The sequence below is a fragment of the Polypterus senegalus genome, chromosome 11, assembly GCF_016835505.1.
Source record: "Polypterus senegalus isolate Bchr_013 chromosome 11, ASM1683550v1, whole genome shotgun sequence".
NCBI classification, from domain to species: Eukaryota; Metazoa; Chordata; class Cladistia; order Polypteriformes; family Polypteridae; genus Polypterus; species Polypterus senegalus.
Window position 1 is genome coordinate 74,737,702 of NC_053164.1, and position 24,815 is coordinate 74,762,516.

A 24,815-nucleotide genomic window follows, 5' to 3' on the forward strand; every position below is an offset into this window, starting at 1 on the left:
GAACAGGCTTCAATTACAAACTCTTGTGATGGTGCAGGGTGCCTCCACACTTCCTCTTATATTGTGGGAACCTCTAGAACCCGACACTGTCGATAGTCAAGACCAGGATGAGCTAAGCAGATGAGGACAAACACACCCAGCAAGGAGACAGTGAAAAGTGCTCAGTCATTTTATTAAAACAAATCAAAATAATATTATCCAATAGTTGTGCAGTGCATCAAATGTCCAATAAATAAATTATCCATAAAAAACGGTGAGATGTGGAGGTTAAAAATCAGTCAAATAAATACTCCTTTAAAACAAGATTAAAACACAGGCACGGAGCTCTCTTTAAAAAACCATGAGCCCAGATGCAGTCCTTAAAACTGCCATCTCCTTGACTTAACCCAAATGGGTCCTTGCAGCCAAAGAGGTGCCTATCCAACAGATCACCCCACCTTCAGTGCTGCTACTTGGCTCAGGCTCCTTGTAGCCCTCTCTGGTTCCAGGCAGAGCATCCCATCGAGCCTCTGATTCCCACTACCAGGCTTAAATCCTTATGAGCCATGGCACCACACGCAGAACGCCTCTCTCAGCCTAACCCCCCTGCAGCTGCGCTGCCTCTCTCCAGCGAGTCACAAAGACAGAGCGGCGCTTTGGCCACTCCAGCTTCCAGGTCACTCAGCTGGAGTGGCTATCAGTCCCCGAGCGCCATCTGCATGCTCCGAGGGACTTCCTCCCGGCTGTCTACTTTCTCTGCCTTTCATCCGTTCACTTGCATCAAACCTCTACCTCGTTCCTGCCTTTTCTCTCTCTCCATCTTTTAACCTCCAGACTTTTTCCTTTTGATTCCCCTTTTCCATTCTGATTCTTCTTTTCCCTTCTCTTTTTTTCTTTCCTTCCTGCACTTGTGCTTCCCTTTTAAAGAAGGGACATGGCACACTGCTGAAATCAGCAGCTCCCAGTGCCAATTAGGGTCACGGGCGATCCTGTACTTATGCACTAAGTGAAGGGCCATCCGCTCCAGCATCGCACACGGGAACCACTCTCACTCCAGTACCATGCACCCACCTGAAGACACGAGTCTCACGATTATTTATGTAAAAGACGCCAATCAGCCGTGGACGTCACTTTACCACACTACTTAAAAGTCTCAGAATGCATCAAACTATATCATGTGTTCACATTGGCACTTTCTTGTGATTTACAGATTCAACTGAACGTACTCAAGACTGCTGTCGGCAAGTATTATTAGTGATATAAATGGTGATAGTGTCATTGCTGCAACAAAGGCAAGACGTTTGCCATACAATTGTGTTTACCGGTTTTGCTAAACCTACTAATCACACATGGATGGGCAAGCTAAACCATTAAGTACACCCGATGGAAAAATGTTCCAGTTATTGGCAATGAGATAATGGACTTGCAATAAACAGGGTTTAGAGTTCAAACACAATTACTTACACCCTAATGAGAAAAAGCTAGAAAGTGTTCTGACTGCAGAGGCCTCCCATCGTACCCACTCACCTTTTGTTTAAATAGATTGCTAAAGTTATAGAACACCCTGTAGTCATAAAGTCTGAAAGGGTGACCATCAGCTTCAGCGGTGTGATCAGGTCACTCACTGACAGGCTGCGCTCTGGAAGAGGCTGGAATACTACATCCATACTCGCACTTGCAGTTAATTCTGAGATTTTAAGTCAGCAGCTCAAAAATAAAAACCTAAGAAGGATCACATAAAAAGGCAACAATAATGTCTTGTAGTACCTACCATTCATTCTGTCAAATGTCACTTTGTGACACCAATTTCCATCTTTGCACAATCCCAGAAACAAATATGCATATATCAGGTGGAGGGCACACCATGTAATAAAATAAACCTAAAGCACTCTGTTTGACTTCACCTGAGGTAACCCTGAGGGACACTGCACTACGACAATTCTTTTATTCTTTCTCTGTTGCCATACTTAATTATCATATAACAATATTAAAATATGTAACAAGAAATGAAGAGCCAAAATAGAACACTATGATAAATAATCTTTGGAAATAGCATTTGTGGTAATGGCGTGGATAAAATTGTGCCATGATGCTTGAATGTGATGAGAGGAACACAGTGTTTTGTGGCTTCTGCCTCTTGCTGCCAATTCTGCAGCAATTTCTTAGTTTGTCTTAGTGGTGCACACTGACTGGCAAAGATTCCTTGTTCTTTAAGCATTTTGACTTCCAATGTTTTTACAGATGCTTTTGTTCTTAGCTGGCACACTTTTCTCATCATCTAGGCTTTGGACTCAAATCCTCTGGTACAATTGATTTTATACAGACTTGATGCAACAGAAAGCCAAGATGTAGCAGCAGAGCACAGAAACCAACATACAAAAAATACAGAGGTAAAGATCAACAGGAGAGAACTTCAGAAAACTTGATGAAAAACCACCAAACTGAATGCAGCATGTTTAAATAAAAACTGACTAAACTAACTAAAAGCAACAACAAGACATGTGCCCCACAGCCTTTTCAAAATTGCCCCAACAGCAATGCTGGTTTGTTTTAGCCTGACATACTGAGCAGAGCAAAAGTGGGTAGAAAATATGACTGGATGAATAAGCTATATTTCATTCATCTGTTCACATCACCCTTCCATTTACTAATATAAGTACAGCAGCAAAGGAGTGGGTGCCTATCCCAGCAGCACCATTAACACTTTCTACAACTCCTTTTGATCAAAATAAAAAACATTTTTAAATGCTGGCTCTAACCACTAGTTTAAACACAACAATTGTTTCAGATGAGATGGGTTCCTGGGATTATACTGATTTTTTATATGGAAGTATGATGTATAGAAATAAATGAAGCACTTACAGTGGCTCACTTATCAAAAGACTAACAAATTGTTCAATGTTGTTCACAGGCTTAGGCTATCGACTACAATGAAAGAACCTGGGAAGTGTTAACAAAACAGTGCAATGTAATCAAGTTACGTTTTCGGAGAATGCCACCCCATTCTGAGTGGTTTCCTATGCTGTCAGAAGAGATTCCCGAGACCCTAGAATTAAAGCAAAAAGGTTCTGAAGAATGGATGGACTTACCTATAGAAATTGGGCACTCTAGCACAATTTGCATACAGAAATCACAGAAATGTTGCCTTACAGTGATTTTGTTTTCTTCCGTTGCCACTAAATAAACTCAGTAACAAGAAAAGATAAAATGGTACGACAAACCTGTCACATTGTGTACTGACCTGTTACTTATTTAATTTTTTTCAGAATGTGGAATATTCTGTAATTGGATAAACCAGATTTAATATTGCTGCATAGTATGGATGTCTATGGTGGACAAGGCCTCAGTAGAACTCGCTATTACAGAAAATACTGCATCTTGGTCATCCAAATGAAAACAGGTTTACTTAAACAAAGGAAGTAGTAAATGTGCAAGCTAATTCAAAGCGCGTTGAAGTTAGTGCTATATATGGGATGTGAAACACAACATATTCTACGCAGAAACATATTAATGTGGAATACAATACATTTTATACAAAAACACATCACTATGTCATTTCTTTTCAAAATGAAAGTGGTGTCCATTTTTTAAAATTACACGAGAAACAGAAAACATGACAGAACAGTTTAACAAGTACACAAACTTGAAGATATTGTGCAAGTCTGTGAAGTGTTATCTCCCTGGAAAAAGCACTAAATTTTAATAAAACAAGAGCTAGAAAATAGTTTAAAATATGTCAGAACTTCACTATAATTAAAAATTAGTGGGTGGATTTAAACTATTAATAAGATGATAGTGTTCTCTGTGAAAATTTGCAACAAGAAATGTGTGTTAAAACATCTTATCATTGTAGATGTCATCAAGTAGTTACTGCATGATGATAAACGCTCCCCACCACGCAGCTTTTTAGTCAAAATTGTTGAAGGAGGATCCCTCATTCACTGCCACCTGCTCCGATTTATCTACACATTACGTATACTCTCATAAACTTAGTGCCTTTCCACCAAGCACCAGGCACATAGGGGACTGCCTAAAGTGCCCTTTAAAATGCCCTGTTCTTCTGCTTGCCACCTGACATGTGTTAACAGGTGATTGATCCCCAGGCTGTCAATACATGCGAGAAGAAATGATATTTGACAGCATCAATGAACAGTGTGGAAATCATCCCTACTCGGAGTCCCTGTAAATTCCAACCGATACAAAATCGGAAAAAATTATTAATAACATATTGGTTAAAAGACAGAATGCAGATTAAACAATGCCAGAAACTCATTTTTTTACCAAGGATATAAAACATTTGTTTATGGTGGAAATTCTCTGTCCTTTGCAGGGTCAATTGCAGACAGAAGGTAGCAATGTACAGTAGCACTTGTCACAAGGCAGATAGATATAAGCACACAAAATGGCTGTTACACAGCACTGTTTCTCCTGCATCAACAAAACTCAAATAAAGTCACCGGTTAACCTAGGATATGACAAGAAATCTGGAGAAGACTCATGAAAACTGTATACCTTTACATTTTTTGAGGTGACTATCTCCAATGAGATGAAGTGGACACAACACATCTTATCTTTTGTCAAAAAGGCTCCCCAGCATCTCTGCTTGTTCTAGACGTCCTCACATACTTTTAAAGGTGCACAGTGGAGTCCATCCTTCCTGGGTGCATCCTGACACAGCACCTGCTCAGCTAAAGATTGTAAAGCACTGCAGAAAGTAGTATAGGCAAAACAAAATACTACCAGCAACCTGCCACCTTCTATTTAAGACATGTATAACAGATGCTGCTTCAGAAAAGTAAACAGTATAAACCAAGACTTCAGCCATCAGGCCCAGTCACTTTTCTCACTCTTCCATAGCAAACTTTACAGGACTATTGAAACTCAGATCAATAGAATAAGGGACAGTTTCTACCCACAAGTCAAAATGTTGATAAATTCATAAGAACAAAAATCACAACACAGCAAACAGTGTGTGCGTGTATGTGTTTATAAAACACTTACAAATCTATATTGCATGTACATATACAGTACTAATCGCAATGCTACCACTCTGCCCCCAACTTGAGTGGTTCAAAGTCAGAAGGAAGGTTTTGTAGATCACATGGAATAGTAATTATCTTTAAAAACTTTTAAAGTCACTTTTAAAAACTGTTCAGACTTTCCCTTCTGCCCTGTTATTCCAAGTCCATTCAAGTTAAGAAGAATTTAAGCTATTGTGTTACAGAATAGCTGTTGATGTCACAGTGCTTAGTGCTGCCTTACCTACAGGTTGAGGAATGAAGTTTCTAAAAGTGACTTTGGTGTTTGCTAAACAGCACTGGTAACTCATATCCCAGCCTATTAACATTGTGCAGTGGAAGAAAAGCAATCACTTAGCAATTAGCTGCCTATCCTGGCATTTAAGACTCAATGTCAGGTCTTCCTCTAGAATTAGAGTTGGCAATCAGTCTAATGCACGTGGGATGAGGGTGGAAATGATGAACCTAGAAGAATGGGATGTGGGGAGAACAGGAAAGCATCACATAGACAGTAATGGAGATGGCAACTGAACACAGCAGCACTGATCTTAGCACTGCCAAGCTATGTAAGGAAACTACAGCCATCCATTATCTGAAACTGCAGCTGCATTCAACCTAAGCAGCATCAGGCACAAGGCACAAATCAATCCCAGATAAGATGACTGCCTAATACAGGACGCAATGCACACATCCTCTGACAAGGACAATGTAACTTTGCCAATCAAACTAAGCCATACATCTCAGAAAAGCGTGAGGAAACTGTAGCACCTAGATAAAATCATATAACATAAAATACTGCATGTGCTCTTATTATATGTTATGTATACTGTATATAAAATTGTATATACTGTATATGTTGCATTCTGTGTAAGCTGTGTTTTGCTGGTATTGTAGTTCTGTCACGATTCTAAAAAGCACATTCAAGTACGAATTTCATTGTACTATGTACACAAGACAATAAATCTAAACGTTTTCAGACATATGGAGAACATGCAAACCCCACACAGTTACCAGGCAGGAAAGTCAAAACCCAGACCCCCGGAGTTGTGAGTCAGCAGCGCTAACCACATAGCACAAGCATGCCGCCCACTACTCAGCCTGTTCCCACAAATTTCACAAAACACATTTGGCTCATATGTATGCATACTCATGCCAAGTTCTTGGACTTTCCCTCAAACAGAATTGACAGAATTAAAAGAAGAAAACAGGAAATAAATAAATTAAAACAAGAGGCGAACAGAGTGCATGGTGCTTGGCCAGGGATGAATGAGCAGCAGCTCTTGGACTGAGACAGGTGAAGAGAGGGCCAGAGTGCCAAGTTCACTTTTACAAAATGCTGCTCCCCAGCTGAAACAAGTGGAGGCAAAAGCTGGATTACCCCAGGGTGGCCCGAGCGACAGCATCAACATGCCTGGCCACATCTCCCAAGTCATTTAGCAGCTGGCTTTCTGATCCTGGAGCCCATCCAGCCACAGAAGAGCAGATTGAAAACAGACAGCCAAAGGATGGAATCTCTTCCGCTGTTTAAATAAAAAGGGGAGAGTGGGCGAGAATATTAACTTTAGAAAGGAAAGCTCATTACCTCAGACTAAACAAAACAAAAAAGATTCCTTGAACAAGTGCACCATCCTGTTTCCTGGACATACTGGCTCTCCCTTGCAAGCACCTGGCAAGGCTTTGGTTTGTGCAGATCAGTGGTTATTTATTAACCACAGGCAATTCCACGAAGTGTCACTACAGATTTAACACCAGAGAGCAGTATTAATGGCTAAGCTATAGGCTGAAAACAACAAGGCTGCAGGTTCAAATCCATATTCTTACTTCTGTGTCAGTGAAGCACAAAACACAAAAATGGGTAAGGGTTCATGGTGGTGCAGTGTTTAACACTGTTACATAACAGAACATTCAAATTCAGTACCCACTTACTATCTGTGACTGCATGTTCTCCCCATGCCCTCCTTGTTTTATCTCCAGATACTCTGGTTTCCTCTCAACAATCTAAACAAATGAAGTTCTGTTTAATTAGCATCTTTATATAAGTGGCCACATCCTGTAATATCTTGTCAGAGTTATTTCTCACCTTATAGTCAGTTTTGTTGAGATAGGTGCTGCTTCCCTCGGACCCCAAACTGAATAAGCAGGTTAGAAAATGGATAGATGGCTCGGTGAGAAAAAAAGAATAAAGAGATTTTTAAACTAATCCTCCATTTTACTTTAGGTTGGTGCTCACTAAGAAAGGCAGTATACAGTACAAATGGGGAGATTTTAAAGTCCTTCACTCAATCTGTACATTTTTGAATATCAAGAAAGTCGATGCAGGTGTCATAATAAGGGCACAATATTGATAAGGAAGCAATAAAAACTGTAGGACAAGTGGGAGAAGTCAAGGGGCTGGCTTTTCAATTATAAGAGTTCTGGTGAAAAGAGGTCCATGTGGTAGACAAAGCTAACCTTAAATATGCCCACTTCAAAACAAAAAAATCAATTTGGACTGAACCAATAAGCTTTTACCACCACAACCTTAACCAGTTACCAAAAAAAACAAATGAATAAACAACAAACTTTAACTGAAATGTCTGTAGCAAGCCCTATTGTACTCTACAATGCCTGGAACTTGACCAGCAAATAAGCAGTTCCAATTAAATGCTGTTTTTGTCCAGAGCTGCATCTGACTATAGGACAGGCTCCAGCCCTGCTACCTTGAAATGGATTAAGCACGCTTGATAATCCATACACGAATGGATGGACAAAGTATTTGTATGAAGGACAACGTAAAAGTGGAATCAAGTGAAATTCTTAACTACTTGTCTGGAAAGCTCAAAAGATAAAAAATTTGAATGGTCACTGTGTCTCTCCAGCTAAATATCCTGTACTATGAAAAAGCAGAACCTCACCTACAGCCCACATTCACATGGAGAAACAACAAGAAGCCTTGTTGACTGTTTATATAAATGTGTCTTGCTAAGCCAATTTATCATTAATCTAGGACTGTCAAGAAAACCTCCATCCATCTTTTGAACCAGTACTTTTCCAAACAGTTCATGAGGCACAAAAACGGTTCATCAGGGGCATACACAGTTAAATCAAACCAACTTTGTATTACTTCATGAAAACTGACAACCAGAAACGAGTATTCTAGTGTGGGGAAAAATAAAACAGAACACACTTCAGCCTTTATTTATACAGTACTTTTAATACTGAAAGCTATCTCAAAGTACTTTCAGCAATATTCTCCATTATTAGAATTTAAAAAAAAAAACTATACATCAATAAAGTCAATGTAGTTGTAGAACTACATTCATTCATGGTCAGTCTGTCATTATTTTATATTGTGTCTTTCACGCTGTGCAACATGTTGGCTCAGCAGTTACCAGGGCTGCCTCAGTCCTATGTGGATTATGAATTTTTCCCCATGTCTGTGTAAGTGTGTTGCTCCAACTAATTAATCTATCTCAGATGTGTGTGTTTTGGAAATCTTGTGACTCTAAAGTGGCCCTATATGAATGAGTGAGCATGGGTATGTATCAGTGTATCTTCTGATGAACTAGCACCCTCAGAGATGGTTCCTGTTTGCTCCTAGTGCTACCAGGATAGGTCCCATGGGATTAAGCAGGTTCAGCAATTGATGGATCTTCCTTATATCTACATACAGATAACAGATGACACTTTAGAATTTCAGAAATTTGTATCTTGTGTGTATATTCTAAAGCATAAAGGTACACAACGTTTTGAAATGAATGCAGTGCACAATATGCATAAACCAATACAGTGAATATATAGTGTGTCGAGCTGCTGGGGACGGTACCCAGCCGGGACGCCCAGAAGGACCGAAAGAGGGATTACGCCTCCCCCGGACCACGAGGGGGCAACCGCCCTGGTGGCTATGCAGACCACGGGAAAGGAGCATGGTAGCTCAACCCTATAGGGGCCCGTTGTAACTGCCAGGGGGCGCCCAAATGCCGGAAGAGCCCTGGTCCTCAGCACTTCCCCCACACCCGGAAGTGCTGGAGGGACGAAGACCAGGGACACCAAGAATGCTTCCGGGTGCACAGCCAGCACTTCAGCCACACCAGGGAGTGCCGGCAGAAGCTCAATGTCATCTTTCCTACTCATCGCCATCCCATTTCACTTTATAAGTGTCAATGTTAACTTTCAGAATTAATTCAAAAAGTTACTCATACACATACATGATGTCAAGGCCAAGAAAGGACAACTTAAAATAATTTTTATTTTAAATAGTAACATGAATAAAGCAAGCACACTTGCATAAACTAAATCCAATATCGCAGTGCCCATACCATTAGATAAGAGGAACTAAGAGGTGCCTTTTCAAGTTGATGAGTAAATTGCTAAAATGAAAAGGAAAACACCTTGTAATACAGAATACAATAAATCAATGTTTTATACTGTATACAGAGAGGGGGAAAGTATCTGGCTGCTGTCTGATTTTCATTATTATTACATATCTTTTCGCTGTGAATGTTATCAGATTCAAACAAATTTTATTTTTAGATAAAAGGGATCTTCAGCGGCTGAAAGATATATAATTATTAATTTTAAAAAGTTATGTAAAATGCAGTGCCCCCAAATGAAAACAGAATTGCCTCAGTTCACTTCTGCAACAAGACGTTTCCAGGAATTACTGATCAGGCTACATCCTTTTCAAGGAGCTGCTTCATCTCAGTGACGTATTAGTTTCTCAATATTAATGGCTCATTTCAGGCCCTGCTAGAGTATGTTAATATAGTTTAGGCCTGGATCTTGACTATTCCCATGCTATTTTTGTAATAATCCTGATGTCAACTTGTTGAATTTCAGATTATTGTGTTGCTATATGACCAACTCTGATGGATGGCCCACCATTTTCCTGAAGAATCTACTGATGAGGAACTGAATTTGTAGTAAGGACCATTTAATAAGTGTAAGACATTCACGTCCTAATGCAGCAACGGTTTCATAAACGATACAGAATTAAATATTAGAATTTACCCAGGGAGAGTCAATATGAGCCAAAAACTTCCAAGTTATTACTTATTACTCATGGACATTTTGTGTAACTTGCAGCACACCCTCATGTTCATTTTCATGGATGGTGATTACCACATTGCAGTTCTGCCCTGGGTTTCAGATGTATGGACACAGACCTTGAGCTGAGGGAGGTCTGCAGATTTGCTAGATGTTATTATGAGGATCTTTATGACTTTGATGGAAAACCTTACACATCTGTCGTGTAAAGATTTTAGGAAGGACACCCAACAATAGGAAAATGAACTAATGTTCTGGACTTTTTCCATTTTGGTAACTTAGCTCTGACTGTGGTATCGTGGATCCCCAGTGATTTAAAAATAGACGTGTGATCTTTTCTAGACTGACACGTATCAAACATTTTTTTCTAGAGGCTTACATAATTTTCTTTTGACAGTGACATAATGCACATAGAAATTTAGATATATTACCTTCAGGTGAGAGCCCCAAATATCTCTTCAAGTACTTGGACTTCCCTGCTGGTCACTTATTTGTTCATACTTGATGATTGTGGTGTAAATTGCTCTGCACCAAAAGCTGGTCATATTTCCTTCAGACCCTCCTTTATATTTATCTACAACTTTCACAACGGTCTGACCAAATTCACTGTAACAAATATTTAATAACAAACAATCAGACAAATATTAGATATGTATATAGTGTCTTTACTGTGAAAACTGTAGTGAATTAGATTTTTCATGTTATTGTCACTGTTTTTGGGGTATTGAGAACATGTTCATCTTTATAAGTTATTATAAATTATAAATTTATAAGTTCTTTATAACTTGGTTGGTATGACACCAGAAGGGGATGGACACATGGTTTTCCACTCTGTCCTAAATAATTAAAAGCCAGTTTTCTGAACAATTTCACTATCAGTTTTAAATTTTTGCCTGTTTACTGATTTAGAGTTAGATATGTCCTTTTGTTGGTTCACTGATTGTTTGACTATTCTGTGTTAAGAACCCTGCTACACTCCATTGCTCTCTTTCTAATAGCTCTTAAAAATATCTGCCATTCACACAACATCTCTTCCATATTGATTTCTTTTCTGTAATGGAAAGAATGGTAGATCCAACATTGACAAAGCAAAAGCAGTATACATAAAATTTAATGACTGTTTAGGAAAAAACATCCAAGACCAAATGTGTGCATAATCTATTTAAAACAAATATATTACACAAACCATGAACTCACTTTCGTACACACAGTTATACTGTACTAACTCACAAAAGGAATCTGCAGTGTTTCTACATTTTTCCCACATCTTTCCCAAAGTGTGCCTCGTACATGTTAACACAGGATGTGCATATTAGCACGCAGATGTTTGTTTGACCAACACCTTGCTGCAACCTTTTAGATGGCTATGGTATACAGATGCTATAACACATATTACCCTGTGCCCGCCATTTATTTTTATAGGTCCCTAATACAGAGGGAAAAATAGATGTTCAAATTGATTGGGTATGGTGCTGAAAATTCCAAAAATAGACAGCCAACCCCCTACACTAAGGTGTCAGGTACAACATGACTAACCACTATATACACCAACCTGCCCTTCTTATGTCAACTCTGCAGAAGTGTTAAGGACCTGTAGCTCTGAATGCTTTAATTCCACACCATTAGACTCAAGACTTAAAATCTGTCACTCTCACTTTTAAATTGCACGAGAAACTGATATTTTTACTGTTGGTCACCCTGAAGAACAACAATTAGTTGTTTCCTAAAGGCAGAATTAGACTCCTACAGCAATAAAAACAAACACCAAAAAGGATTATGGAAAGACATCAGTTCAGTCCGTGAGATGGACTGAAGCTCTGTCCAGTACCACTTCCTGTCTTGTACACAATGTAATGGGCTCTTATCCCCACAGAATCTTTAAATTAATTAAATCGGTTTCATAATTTTATCATTGCTACTAGCCACTAGAGTATGATGGTCATATTCATATTCTTTTCTGGGATATTTCAACTCAAAAAATGTACAAATTTGAAAGCCAGGTTCACTTCTGCTTTTTTTAGTTACATTAGATGAAATAAACAAGCTACCACTTAGACAGAAGAAGTTAGTGAAAGCCTGAAGACAATAGGTGTCTGGAAATCAGCAAAAACCAAGAAAAAGAAGTTTGATCTGTGAGGTTTTCACTTCAGTGCTGCACAGTTTCAGTGAAACCCTGGATGATTGAGACCTAGTACACATAATGTCACCAGAAACAAAAATATATATACAGTACAGAAATTGAAATATTAAGGAAAATGTTACTGGGAGTTAGGGGTCAAATTTCATGTTCTGGTTTTACTTTCAAAAATAATTGATCTATTTATATTACTAATTAAAAGAAATAAACAGAAAAAAATCTACAATATAAATTAGAATGATGATTAATGCCAATCAATGTATATTTCATAATAAGTTAAGACTTGTGCAAAGAAGTGTAGTCAGCTGTAACAGCTGCTCAAAAACGTTGAGGCACTTTGTCACCAGACTCACTGATGCCACGCCCTACCCCCAACTTCCAAAAATATGACTCAGATGTTAGCAAAACTATTTACTTATACCTGAGAGCTGGCATCCTTGAAGCTACTAGTGGGAAGAGCCTGCTAATGTTCCAGACACAAAAAACTTGTGCACTTCTTTCGTGGCTTTTTTATACAATTTCTAGATTTACAATAACCTGGCGCATAATCCAAATGGCAAATGAAAATATACTTACTGACATTTTTCAAATACTGATATAAAACAGTAAGTTGTATATGATATTCATATGTCAGCTCCACTATGTCATATACAGTACAGGCACAGTACGAGTCACCAAGCTCAAATACAGACATTTTTAAATATTCCCAATCTTTGTGTGGGCTTTCTCTACATGGTTTAAAAAGACTGTGCCAAGGGGTGTTGCAGCTTCAAACTGCTCTAGCACATGTGACTATGCAATTGTCTCATGTTGGCTCTGTATAGTTACACTTCAGTTCACAGTGCAACCTGACTGGGAAAACTGGTTTTACTTCCAATCTAGATGATAGAAAATGACATCCTTTTATAATTGGTATCTTATAGAGTGGTGGAATGACAAAACATCACCACCAGATTAAGCTTGAATATGGACAGCAAGGCCTTGCCACACAATTACTAACAATGTTTAATGTGCATGAGGGGAATCCCACTACAAAGTTATTAACATAATTAAGATAACAATGTCTACTCGCACAATTATCAAAAGTCAACAAAGTACACATTTACAGAAGATAACACACTGACTATAAATAATAAAGGCAGAACGCAGTTATTAACGACATTTATGCATAGAATGATTCATCGCTGTTTCCATATTTAGCAATATTCATAATGTAAAATCACACTTTGGATAAATACTCTATATTTTCAAACCAATTAAATCCAATTCAGAGTCAGAGGAGGATTCCCTAACTCGGGCACTAGTCCACTGAAGATGCTGTTGCTATCAATACTTAAAATGTTTAGTGTTGTATCATACAATTTGTGACAAGATCAGCAATACACAACTCCTCAATTTCTGTTTAAAACACTTAAAAAAAAATCAAGTTTCTACCTTGTTCCATGTATCTACAGAGCTTTGTGTGATGAAAAACATACTAATCTTTGTGCAAAATGTACCCCTCTCTAGTCTTCAACAATACCTCTATGCTCTTGCTGAAGGTCTCATTGTAAAGTAATGGCTGCTTTGGACGCTACGAATTCCCTTCATACTTTTAAATACTTGTATCATTTTACCTCGTAATATATATTTAAACTGCAAAAATTCACCCATCCATCCATGCATGCATTATCCAACCCGCTACATCCTAACTACAGGGTCACGGGGGTCTGCTGGAGCCAAACTCAGCCAACAAAGGGCACCAACCCACCGCAGGCAAAAATTCAACTTCTTCAAAGTTTGAAGGACTGCAGGATATAAGCAGGTGCAGCTTAAATCTCACAGCCCTGGTATCAGCATAACTGTTCTTCTCTGAAAGTTTTCCAACAGTTATAACTTCAGCTGTAACATGGAGGACAAAACTATATACAATATTCCAGGCGAGGTACCAAAAGTGCATTTTACCGTTATATCTATCCTCCCCTGATACACACCTTCCACAACATTCTATATAACCAAATCCTATTAGCTTTCATTAAACTGGATATAAACAGTGATGAGTCTGTTATGTTCCCCAAGTTGTTCTCAAACGGTGTACTTTCAACTTTCATACACTTCATTGTGTTATCATATATTTTTCCAAATGACATTTTACAATGACTGCGGTGGGCTGGTGCCCTGCCCAGTGTTTGTTTCCTGCCTTGCGTCCTGTGTTGGCGGAGATTGGCTCTGGCAGACCCCCCATGACCCTGTAGTTTGGATATAGTGGGTTGGATAATGGATGGATAGATGGATGGATTTTACAATGACCAGCAAGTTGACACTGTGATTAGCATTTCTACCTTACAGTTCCTGAGTCCATCAAATTCTTATCTTTCTCACCATCTTAAAAGCTGTACATTCTCTTCACATACTGTATGCACAGCCTATTCTTCAAATACTCTGATTTTCCTTTTACATTCTAAAGATGGGAGGATAGGATTAACTGACAATTCTGAATTCTCCCAGTGTGAGCAGGTGTAAGTGTGACCTACCATGTTCTGGCAAACCATCCTGGACTGCAGGGATAGGCACCAGGTCCTTGCAAATTTGAACTGGACTATGTGGACATCAAAACAGATGGATGGAGGTTTCATGCTGTGGGTATTAACAGAATGCAATACACAAAAATGTTTCATCATTCCTTAATATGAATATCAAGGTTTCCTCCATTTCTTCATTTCATAATATTTGTCCATTATTCTTTTATTTACTGAATTATTTGAAGGACTGCTATAGCTTCTCATTTAGTATTAGAGTTCTCGTTGTTAAAGATATACAGAGAGCTGTACCCCAAAATGGCTGATTCAAGGACAAGTTATGAACCAGCCTTGAACCAGTTGATAACCAGCCTCAGAGTCACATACACACACAATGTATCCAATTTACAGTCATCACTTAAGCAATACGCATATTGGGGGAATGTTGAAGTCTAAAATAAACATAAACACTGGAACACACACTGTCTACTAACAGAGAGACCAGTCTTGTATATCTGATGTCTCTGACCATTGACCTCAATGACTGATGCAAGAAAATTTGACCAGCACTACTTTCTTAAAAAGCATGGGAAGTCAAAATATTATAGAAGCTAGAAAATCCATGTATGGAGTAACATTCAAGTGCGTTTAAGGAGTATACCAATTAGTTTGAAACTTGGACAATTTTATACTTTCTTAGTTACTTCATGGAGTCAGTTATCTAAGTTTTGTTCATTAAATGTTTTTGTAACAGTGAGCCATATTCAAAAATAAAAATAAATCACAATTACATGCCTTAGTAGAATACATGAAAACTATGTTTTTTTTAGCAGCACTTTACAACATCATGTCAATTAAAACATAGCCCAAATTGGATTAGGTGGCTCAAAAGCTTTCAAAGAGAGCAGATTTGAATTCAAATGATATCAAAATGGCATTGATTGTTGGCTGTTGGTTGTGGAGGGGCCTGTAACTAACTGTAGTACAACTTTCTTAAATATAATATTTTTGAAAGATGGACCCAAACAAGAGTAAAAATCTGTTTAAGCTTCAAGATAAAATTGTTGGTTGTTTCAGACCATCATGGAGATCACATCTCAAGCTTCTCCTATAAATTAGAGTATCAGAGAAACACTGAAACATTATAATGTGCAGATAATACAGCTATGAGGTTAGTGTAACATGAATAGTGAATGCATTCTCTCTGTGCCACTCACATAATTCTTTTTCCCCTCACATTCATTTATTGATAAGTGAAGCTTTTTTTTTTAAACTTTTAAAGATATCTTACCTCAAGCAGCAGGAGAAGTGAGCTGGTGTCCCTGAGGTAGTGCTTGAGGTGACGTCTCCCAAGGTAAATGTCACACACTGAACTATCCAAACATATCCGAGCAAAAACTGAATTTTCACAATAAATTTTCTTGTAGAATAAGTGTGCCAAATTTAAACAAAATTCGGTCAACCGGGAGATTAATTTTTCCATGCAGACAGGAAGCCTGACAAGCGGACAAACAGTTTTTAATATTTTGAATTCTGCTCCTTTTGGTATGCAATGCATATAATGTATTTTTTTTTTATCCGAGTGAAGTAAACATTGCAAAGCAATTACAAAAATTACCACACCTTATATCAAACATATGCAAGTTCTGTATATTAACATGAGCTACAACACTGTGGTATAGATTAATAAACAAAACAGACCAGAGTATTGCATACTTAGGATCACACCCTATCTCCTTGAAATTAAATATTGCAAACTAAAATTTCAAATGCAATTGAAAGTTTTTGTTTGATAATCCATATTACTGGAGGGTCATGTGTACAAAAGAAAAGGTAAAGATCTCAAGAAGTTGGTGACATTAAACACCAAATAGACTGAAGAGTTTTCCTTCTTTATTACAAGTCAAAACCAAGATTAAAAGAATTTTTTAAATGATTACTTCACCCATCTGTTTTATTTTGGTCATATGCCAGTAATGATGTCCTCTTAAGCAACTAAAAGCAACTTTCTACAACTCCTGACAGCTTAAAAACCTGTTGTACTGACTACACAAATAATACACTTGTTTAATCTGCTTTTCACTTCTCTCACCTTTTGTCTCCAATTATGCATCCTTTGCTGTCTGTTGTAGATCCACACTCTTGCTCATGGTAAAAAGTGTTATATAGCCTCCCAGTGACAAAAGAGAAAACTGTCTGGGGATTAAGGACATTTTCAAACTTAAATGGAGTAAAAGGCTGGGGGCATTTTCAATTAAAAAAGAGCACCTCATCTCTTCAAATGTTTAAATTTGAATTGCTCTCTGTTTTATCATATTGTATGGGCACAAAAATGGCCACAAAGTATAACATGAGTGTTCATAGTGTCACTTACTGCTGAAGACTTGCAGTACAAATTACACCGGTACCTTCACTCAAATGCACAAGTTACATGCATCAGGAGAAAGTCAGGTACAGCGTGTGTGTGTATATGTAGTAGCATAGTCTGTTCCAACTCCGCTTTAAAACAGGCAGAGGGCTTTAAAATAATCAACAGACGTTGCAACACCTATGCAAATTGTTTGCTTCAGTTTGCAAGGCTTAAATTTACTTTAACTGCTGCAGAACAACCTACTAGTTGTTCCCTAAAGAAGACCCATTTGTAATATTGTCAAATTCTCTTTTTTAGTTTATGCTAACCTACAATTAAAATGTAAACCTCTATGATAGATAGATAGATAGATAGATAGATAGATAGATAGATAGATAGATAGATAGATAGATAGATAGATAGATAGATAGATAGATAGATAGATAGATAGATAGATAGATAGATAGATAGAATATCAGAAATAAAGGATATTGCAGGAGACAGGCTATTCCCCCAGGACACACGATGGCATCAGCCCTCCGTATCGGCGCCCATTTGGGAACCAGCATGGAATGCTGGGAGATGTAGTCTGGTATCCCAGCCCTGCTGAGGCCCATGGGTCCTACAAGGGGGCGCTAAAAGGAGTTATGACCCGGAACTGCTTTCATCAGGCAGTGGCCATGGCACCAGAACTACTCCCGGGTCCTTAATAAAAAGGGACCACACTCCCTTGTCCAGGCAAGTCGGAGCTGGGAGGAAGAAAGGCAACATTCGACTGTATGATGGTACTGTGGTGGTGAGAGGAATAGCGAGGAGAATAAAATTGGAGAGAAAGAAAGGAAACCTGTTCTTGTGTTTTTACACACACTCACGCTCACATTGTACCTAACATACACACATCCTATGTCAGGGTTTTTGCTTTTTTTTTTTTTTTAAAACACATCTAGATATTTGGTTCTAGGTGCTCATTAATAATAGATTTGCAGGAAACTAACTAAAAAGAAAACTAAAATGCAGATGAATGAGCAGAAGAATATTCAAGTAAGGGATATGGAGTTACAGAAATTATTTTTCAAAATTCTTTTTCTGATACATTTAATTCACTTCACATTCATGGAGTGCAAGAAACAACCCTAAACAAGACTTCAGCGTATCACACTCACCAACATACCCACACTCACTCAATCACACTCTAACCTAATTTGCATGAACCATAGGGCTATTAAGTTGTGCAATAATTAGTTTATCGCTATTTTCTCAAAATAAAAGACCCAATGAGGGAGGGGAAAAACGTTTAAAACCAAAACTTGTCCTGCAGCATATTTGCCTGTATGTCTTCAGAAAAACATTCAAGTACAATTCCTCACACTCACACATTAGCTTTTGCTGTTGTGTGGGTGTTTCTACAGGGCATGCCTGAATATGCTTTGGATTTAAAAAAAAAAAAAACAGAGATAGAGAAAAGGAATCAATTTATTGTACCATCCCAAAGATCACTTCAACTCAGCTTCAAATTAAAGAACTTGTTTACGGTATTAAACACCTTAAATCAATATTATATGTACACACACCCAAATTAACATATTCACACACATAATTTGTTGTATTATATATATATATAAATAAAATTACATTTATGTAAATGGAAACATGTGTTTGAGTAGCATTTATCCCCCACCGACTTCCAAACCACTTTTTCTGGCAATTGCTGCAGTCTGTTTAAAACATTAACATGAAACATGTTATAACTTATTATTGTTAGATAATATTATTACACAATACACCCATCTAGTTATGCAAGTTGGTCCTTGCTAGCATTTTTTTAATTCAGGAAAATCCATAAAGTGTATCATAGTCAGAAACAATCTCATACAAAACACATTCAGTAGGCACTGTGTCCTCTGTATGAATGACAGTCATCCCTCAGACAGGCAAAATAATGAAGAAATGAGTTGTTCAGCTGCATCTGCAGACCCTCACGCCAAGCTTTCATCCTGCCACATTTTCTGTACTCCCTGCCTTACTTATCAAAGAGCTTCAACCTCAGTTGCAATGCAAAAGATAAAAATTACAGAGGTTGTACATTTTTCTTAGTGAATCCAGCTCACTTTTCATTCATCTGCCTTTGCCATCACTTACTGTAGCACTAGTTATGAAGCTCTGAAAGAGTCCTAGTATCAACTGCTGTTCCTTGTGGTGAGAAATGTTTTAATTCATGGAGTGAACTGTGTCTAAGAAATGTGCAAACACTGATAAGCTTATCTGCTCTAGAAATGCTCCTCAAAATACTGATGTGCACTCTGTAAAAATTCCTCAATGTTTCAGACAAATTTTAAGATGCAGCATAATTCTTCCTTTAGTACAGCTTGACAAATCAACTCTTTCAAAAGTCACACAATTAGCAAGCAGTGGGATCTGAATCTGTAACCTTGTTTTTTCAAGATGAAGTTCTAATGTACAGCCCTCTACTACCTAACGAACATAAAAGTGCATGAACAGCATAAACAACCAAGACCTAGTTTTTCATCTGTCTTTTTTTTTTTTACACACACTTACAGAATAATGTGCCACTGTGATTAATAACTGTATGCACAACTGTCTGACTAAAGTTATCTTGTCTGATTTTACTACACACCAGTTATATTGATGTCTTGTTGGAATTAATAGACTTCTGAGGTTAGTATGCAGCATACCATCACAAGTCTATTTTTTTTTTTTTCAAGTGTTACTTTTTCATTATTCAAATTTTACTTCATATAAAACATCCTGCTAAACATTCTTTTTTTTTTTTTAAATTAAACAATAACTTTTTTTATATTCAATTATTTTTGCAAGTGGCACAGCTTCAGGACACTTGGTACAAATCAGGTTGATCACTGTTTTTGTGAAGTATGCACATTCTCCTCAATTTTCCATATGCTTACATCCAGGTAAACCATTTTTTCCCTCCCACATCCCAAAGTCATGTGTTTGGTTACTAAGGAACTCCATATTATTAAACAATATTGTTGCCATGTTAGCACTTCTGGCTGTGTGCTCAAATGTGCCCTGTGGTGGACTGTCCAGGGTTGGTTTAAACCTTTTGTCCAGTGGTGCCAGGAAAGACTATGGATCCCTATGCTTCCTAATTTAATTGAGAAAGTATAAAAATGGATAGGAGGATTCAAAAAATGGTCATATGGATGGAGCTGTAATCAAATGATACAAGACTTAAACTGTAATATTTTAACTACTTTTCTTTTACATAGTTCATTAAATACATTCTAATCTAATTTTGTCAATTTATAGTTCTCATTACTGTAAATATCATTCATTTTATTCTGCAGGTTCAATATGTAAGTTATACTGCAGCTTTGCTCAGGATATTTCCCATAAGGTTTCTAAAAAATGGAATCAGAACAAGTGGTATTGAAACAGGAGTCAGGAGGTAAGTTTGCATGTCGTACAGTGTACTGTATTTTTGTTTTTCATAGCACCAGAAATTGATGTTGCTGGGTCAATGTGAAGTTAACATTTTTTCTTTTCATCACTATACACACTGTTATCCTATAAACTGTGCCATACTCTTTTGCATGGGGATTTTCATAGTAAATATCATTCCCTAAGTGGTTTCTTGAAAATAACTGTATTTTAAAGTTTGCTTTACTATTTCATTTAGGTCATTTAATGGTAAACACCATTCACTCACTTTTAAAAGACAAACATCATTTTTAAATTGTGCTATTCACTGACCAAAGCATTCATGGCAAACACCAACTCAAAAGTTTTAATTATATAACATTTTAATTTTTTTTCAGTTGTGCCACACTCCCAAAGTAAATACAATATCCAATGCATTTCTCTTGAAACAGTAATATTTAACTTTTTTTTTTAAATAATGTATTGCAAGTAGAATCACAACTTTTTTTACTTGCAGTTACTTTTTTTAAACATCCCTCTTATTCACTGCCGTGTTGCAGGGGTGATAAATACTGTACAGCAGCATTATTGGATAAAATACAGGAACCAGCCCTGGATGGAATGACATGCCTGCTTCTGTGCTCGTAAGAATTACTTATGAATGTTTTAAAAAATTTCTTTTTTTTTTTGTCCAGTGCCCTCCTGACTCACAGGTATGATAAAATTCCTATTAATGATATACTGTTTCACGCATCTTGAAGTCTATGCAATGTTATACAATTTGTTCAGCTGTTTGGGTTTCTCCTCCTATTTTTGGCTCTCTAGACCTGGAAGACCTTCATCATTAGAGCATTTTTGGACCAAATTGTGTGCAGAAAATTACACCGTAATGAAAGAGTAAACCAATGGATGCCTCTTAGCAAAAATGATCAGGAGGACTTAAAGTTGTGCATGTCACATCAACCGACCCCAAGAGTTCACCCCCTAATTGGATACGTGTGGTCAACGTTTCTTCTTTTCATAAAGTTTCAAAAAATGAGAATCAGTAATATAGACGTGTGAAGTGTTGTTTTATGCAATTTTGTGGATGCTGATCTTGAATGTGATATTTTTTGATATTTGATTTTTTTTTTTACCCGTGGTTCTAGGAATGTAACAACACAACCACTTTCTGAATGTTAACAATGACATATTTCAAACATAAGTATTTGGAGTATTGTTTTAGACTATTTCATGGTCAGTGATTACAAATATTAAGTTATTTTTGAATTTTGATCATTTACTAGTGGTCTAGCCACCTATGGACCTCTTCCAGTGGGTGAAAAATGACAGATTTCTATTACAATCAAGAATATTTAGGCTCTAAGCATTTAAACTTCTGCACTCCTAATATTTCAAATATGCAACACAACTATTATTGCTTATTATGTATTTATACCTTATGAAGTAAACCATCACATTTCTTATGAACTTCACCCTTACTCTAATTCAGACTTTGTAAACTGTTTAAATTTTAATACAAAACTCTTTACATTGTTTAAAAGTCAAACTTTATACTTACAATAACCAAAACAAAATTGTGCACTGCCAAAGTGTTTCAAGATTTTAAAAGACCACACACTCGAACCAACTCTGTGAACAAACTCTACTGATCCCCAAATTTAGAGGAACCCCCAAAATTCTGAAGAGCCCCAAATCTCCCTCACACTCCCACACAAGTAACTTTCACAAAAGAGCAAGCAGTTCTTTGCAGGAGGCAGGTCCACACTACAACCAGACTTCCTTTTTTGGTTTCTCAGCTGTCTCTTTTATTTCTTTCGAATACAATTAAGACAGGCTTGCGCAATCTCGGCCTGTAGCAAGAGTCCCTGCAAAGGCAACATTCGTTGTACATTCTGCTAGCAGTTCTTCTGGATTTCATTTTCGCCATTAAAACCATGCGCTTTCCTTTCTCCCCTTCAAGCAATCGAAACCATATCAACTCTGCATGCGTGTAATGTGCACTCCGTTAGATACGTGAGCCATCACAAATATGAATTTCTAACTTAACATGACTTTGCATTTTATTGACACGTCTTAAGCAGGAGAGGCTGACATAAGGCCGCTTCACCTCGTTTGTCATCCTCAGTGCAACTGGTTATAAATACAAGGCATGCATGCTGACGCCTGCTGAAAAATAGCTACGTCTTGTATAGCGACTTTATTTATGCAATCTCAAATCCCGACATCAACACGCCAGTAAAAATTATTCACCTGACTTAATAATAATTAAAAGTATAATGATCGCTGCAGAGGTTTAAACGCCCTGAACCACAGCTCTTTGATTATTTTCTTGATAACCAGGGAACACGTTAAGTAAACTAAAGCCGACAGCGTTCAGTACGATCAGCTACCTGAAAAGTATGTAAAGCATGTGATGAAACATAAGAAGAGCTGGAACACAAAATCGGATATGTTAATGAAAAGGTTATATTTAAAAGGGAACTGGCAGATTTTGCGTCAGCACCAACCCGAAACACAACTGTTTCCTACTTTTACGAATTATGAAATTTTTAGCTTCCGAGAGCGTACTGTAGTCGTTTGCGCCTTTCTTCTGCAAGCCTAACAATCCTTACTTTAAAAAGCCCATCTTCAGCAGTGCAAAACGAGCAAGTCATGATGGAACGCTTATACGTTACTGAATGCCGCAACATCCACAGGAAGGCGCTATACAATTATATAAGATTACTTTTGCCAGTGTTCAAAAGCTTGCCAATGTTTTATTTACTTGATGTAAAGGCCACTCCGCTCGCTTTCTTTGCATACTGCTCAGGTCATTGATTTTTTAACTAAATTATTCTTTATTTTTAATATCTTCATGGAGCTGCACATCATCTGCGAACCGGAAAGACGGAGTTCATGTTCGCAGTTGGTTGCGATGCGCTCTTTGGGTGCTAAGGACCATTCCACGCGTACACACGCACGAAATAACTGCCAGCAAACAAGGGCGGCACGCGAAAGTTTTCCGGCAACGCCACTTGCAGTTTACAAGTGTGCGGCTGTGACTTCACCAGGGTCTGATAGCGAAGATGCAGAACTGTCAACGAATCGGCAGTAGAAGAGAGCATAACTTCAGGACAAAAGCACTGCTGGACATGCACAATCAAAACACACAACCGCAGGAGGAAACTTTTGAGCACTGTGTCGTGTCCGCTAGTTTGAAAAAACTCTGCCAAACTGTCAAAATGAGACCAAAGCCGAGCGCTGAACACGCTTTCGAGCTCCGCACGGAGGAGATCTACTCCCGAGTCCACCGAAGCTCTACGTCTTAGAGCCAAGCTCCTTGTGCGAGGCGGCGGAGTGGGGAAGGCGTCCTTACTTAACTCACCTCGTCCCATTTGATGAACTTGCTGCCCTTCTTCAGCAATTCGTGGACAGACACCGGCTTGAGCTGCAGCGCGTGCACTCCCGTTCGTGCTCCCGCCATGGTGCTAGCTCTGCTGGGCTGGCGGTTCCCTTGGTCGCCCCGATCCTTGGAAAGGGGGCTGCCGCTGCGGGCGAAGCTGAGCGAGGCGAGACGAGACGAGACGAGACGACTCCGTTTAGAGAGCTTCACAGCTCTTGCAAGCAGCCGTGGGAACAAACGATATGAACCGGAATAAAAGCAGCGAAATGTCCCTGTCAATGTGAATCTCGGCCCGAGAGGCGGATCCCGGAGCCCCACGCTCAAACTGCAGATAATAAAACGGTCTCCAACTACATTCCGTCAAGTAAAGTTTCTTAAAGTGACCGCTGCAATCGCTGCGCACTTGGCCCCGAGCACTGCTCTTAACGTTACAATCAGCTATCCTGGGCGCTGTTTCACCGTGTAACTTCCCAGAATACCAGTCTGTGCGTGCCTGAGTTAACCATTCGTGTGCTGTCTGGGCATCGCTGTCAACCTCCGCTGACATAAGAAACTTTGGAGGCCACTTAAATTTAGTTTTTGTGCAGCCATAGATTATGTTTTATACCTTTTAAATAATTCAACTGATTAGCATTACCCAGTGGCATAAATCAACCTCCATGCAATATTGCGCATTTGATACCGAGGGTCATTAAAACAAATTAAAAGTTATAAGCAATGAAAAAAAACAGTAATTATAAAGATAGTACAGGTCACAGAATTGCAAGGTACAGAACAATCCGTGATAACTTTAAATATGGGTTATGCCTTTTTACAAAATGACAGTCCATTCTTGGTTTTTCCTGATTTTTTCCTAAGCAGTGGAGAATTAGATATGTGGATGTGTGCTACAATATTAAAAGCCGATTTCTGACAGTCCAGAAACTACCTGTTGGTGAAAGTAGCTTTACTATGATCAAAGGAAACTTAGCAGACACTTCTACACTTATACACTAACCCAATAGTCCATGATGCAGAGTGAACC

The 24,815-nt window shown here is 38.2% G+C and overlaps 1 protein-coding gene across 3 annotated transcripts in view; it reads right to left on the reverse strand.

The window, feature by feature from the left end:
* plcb3 (phospholipase C, beta 3 (phosphatidylinositol-specific)) overlaps positions 1-24,250 on the reverse strand; it is a 258,088-nt gene extending 233,838 nt beyond the window's left edge. For 2 of the 3 annotated variants that reach the window (XM_039769058.1, XM_039769056.1), the window contains exon 1: positions 23,774-24,250. In XM_039769058.1, the coding sequence (XP_039624992.1) occupies positions 23,774-23,872 (99 nt within the window). In that variant the 5' untranslated portion in view covers positions 23,873-24,250. The remainder of the gene's footprint in view (positions 1-23,773) is intronic. The other variant, XM_039769057.1, reaches the window with a different exon arrangement.
* Positions 24,251-24,815: the final 565 nt, after the last annotated feature.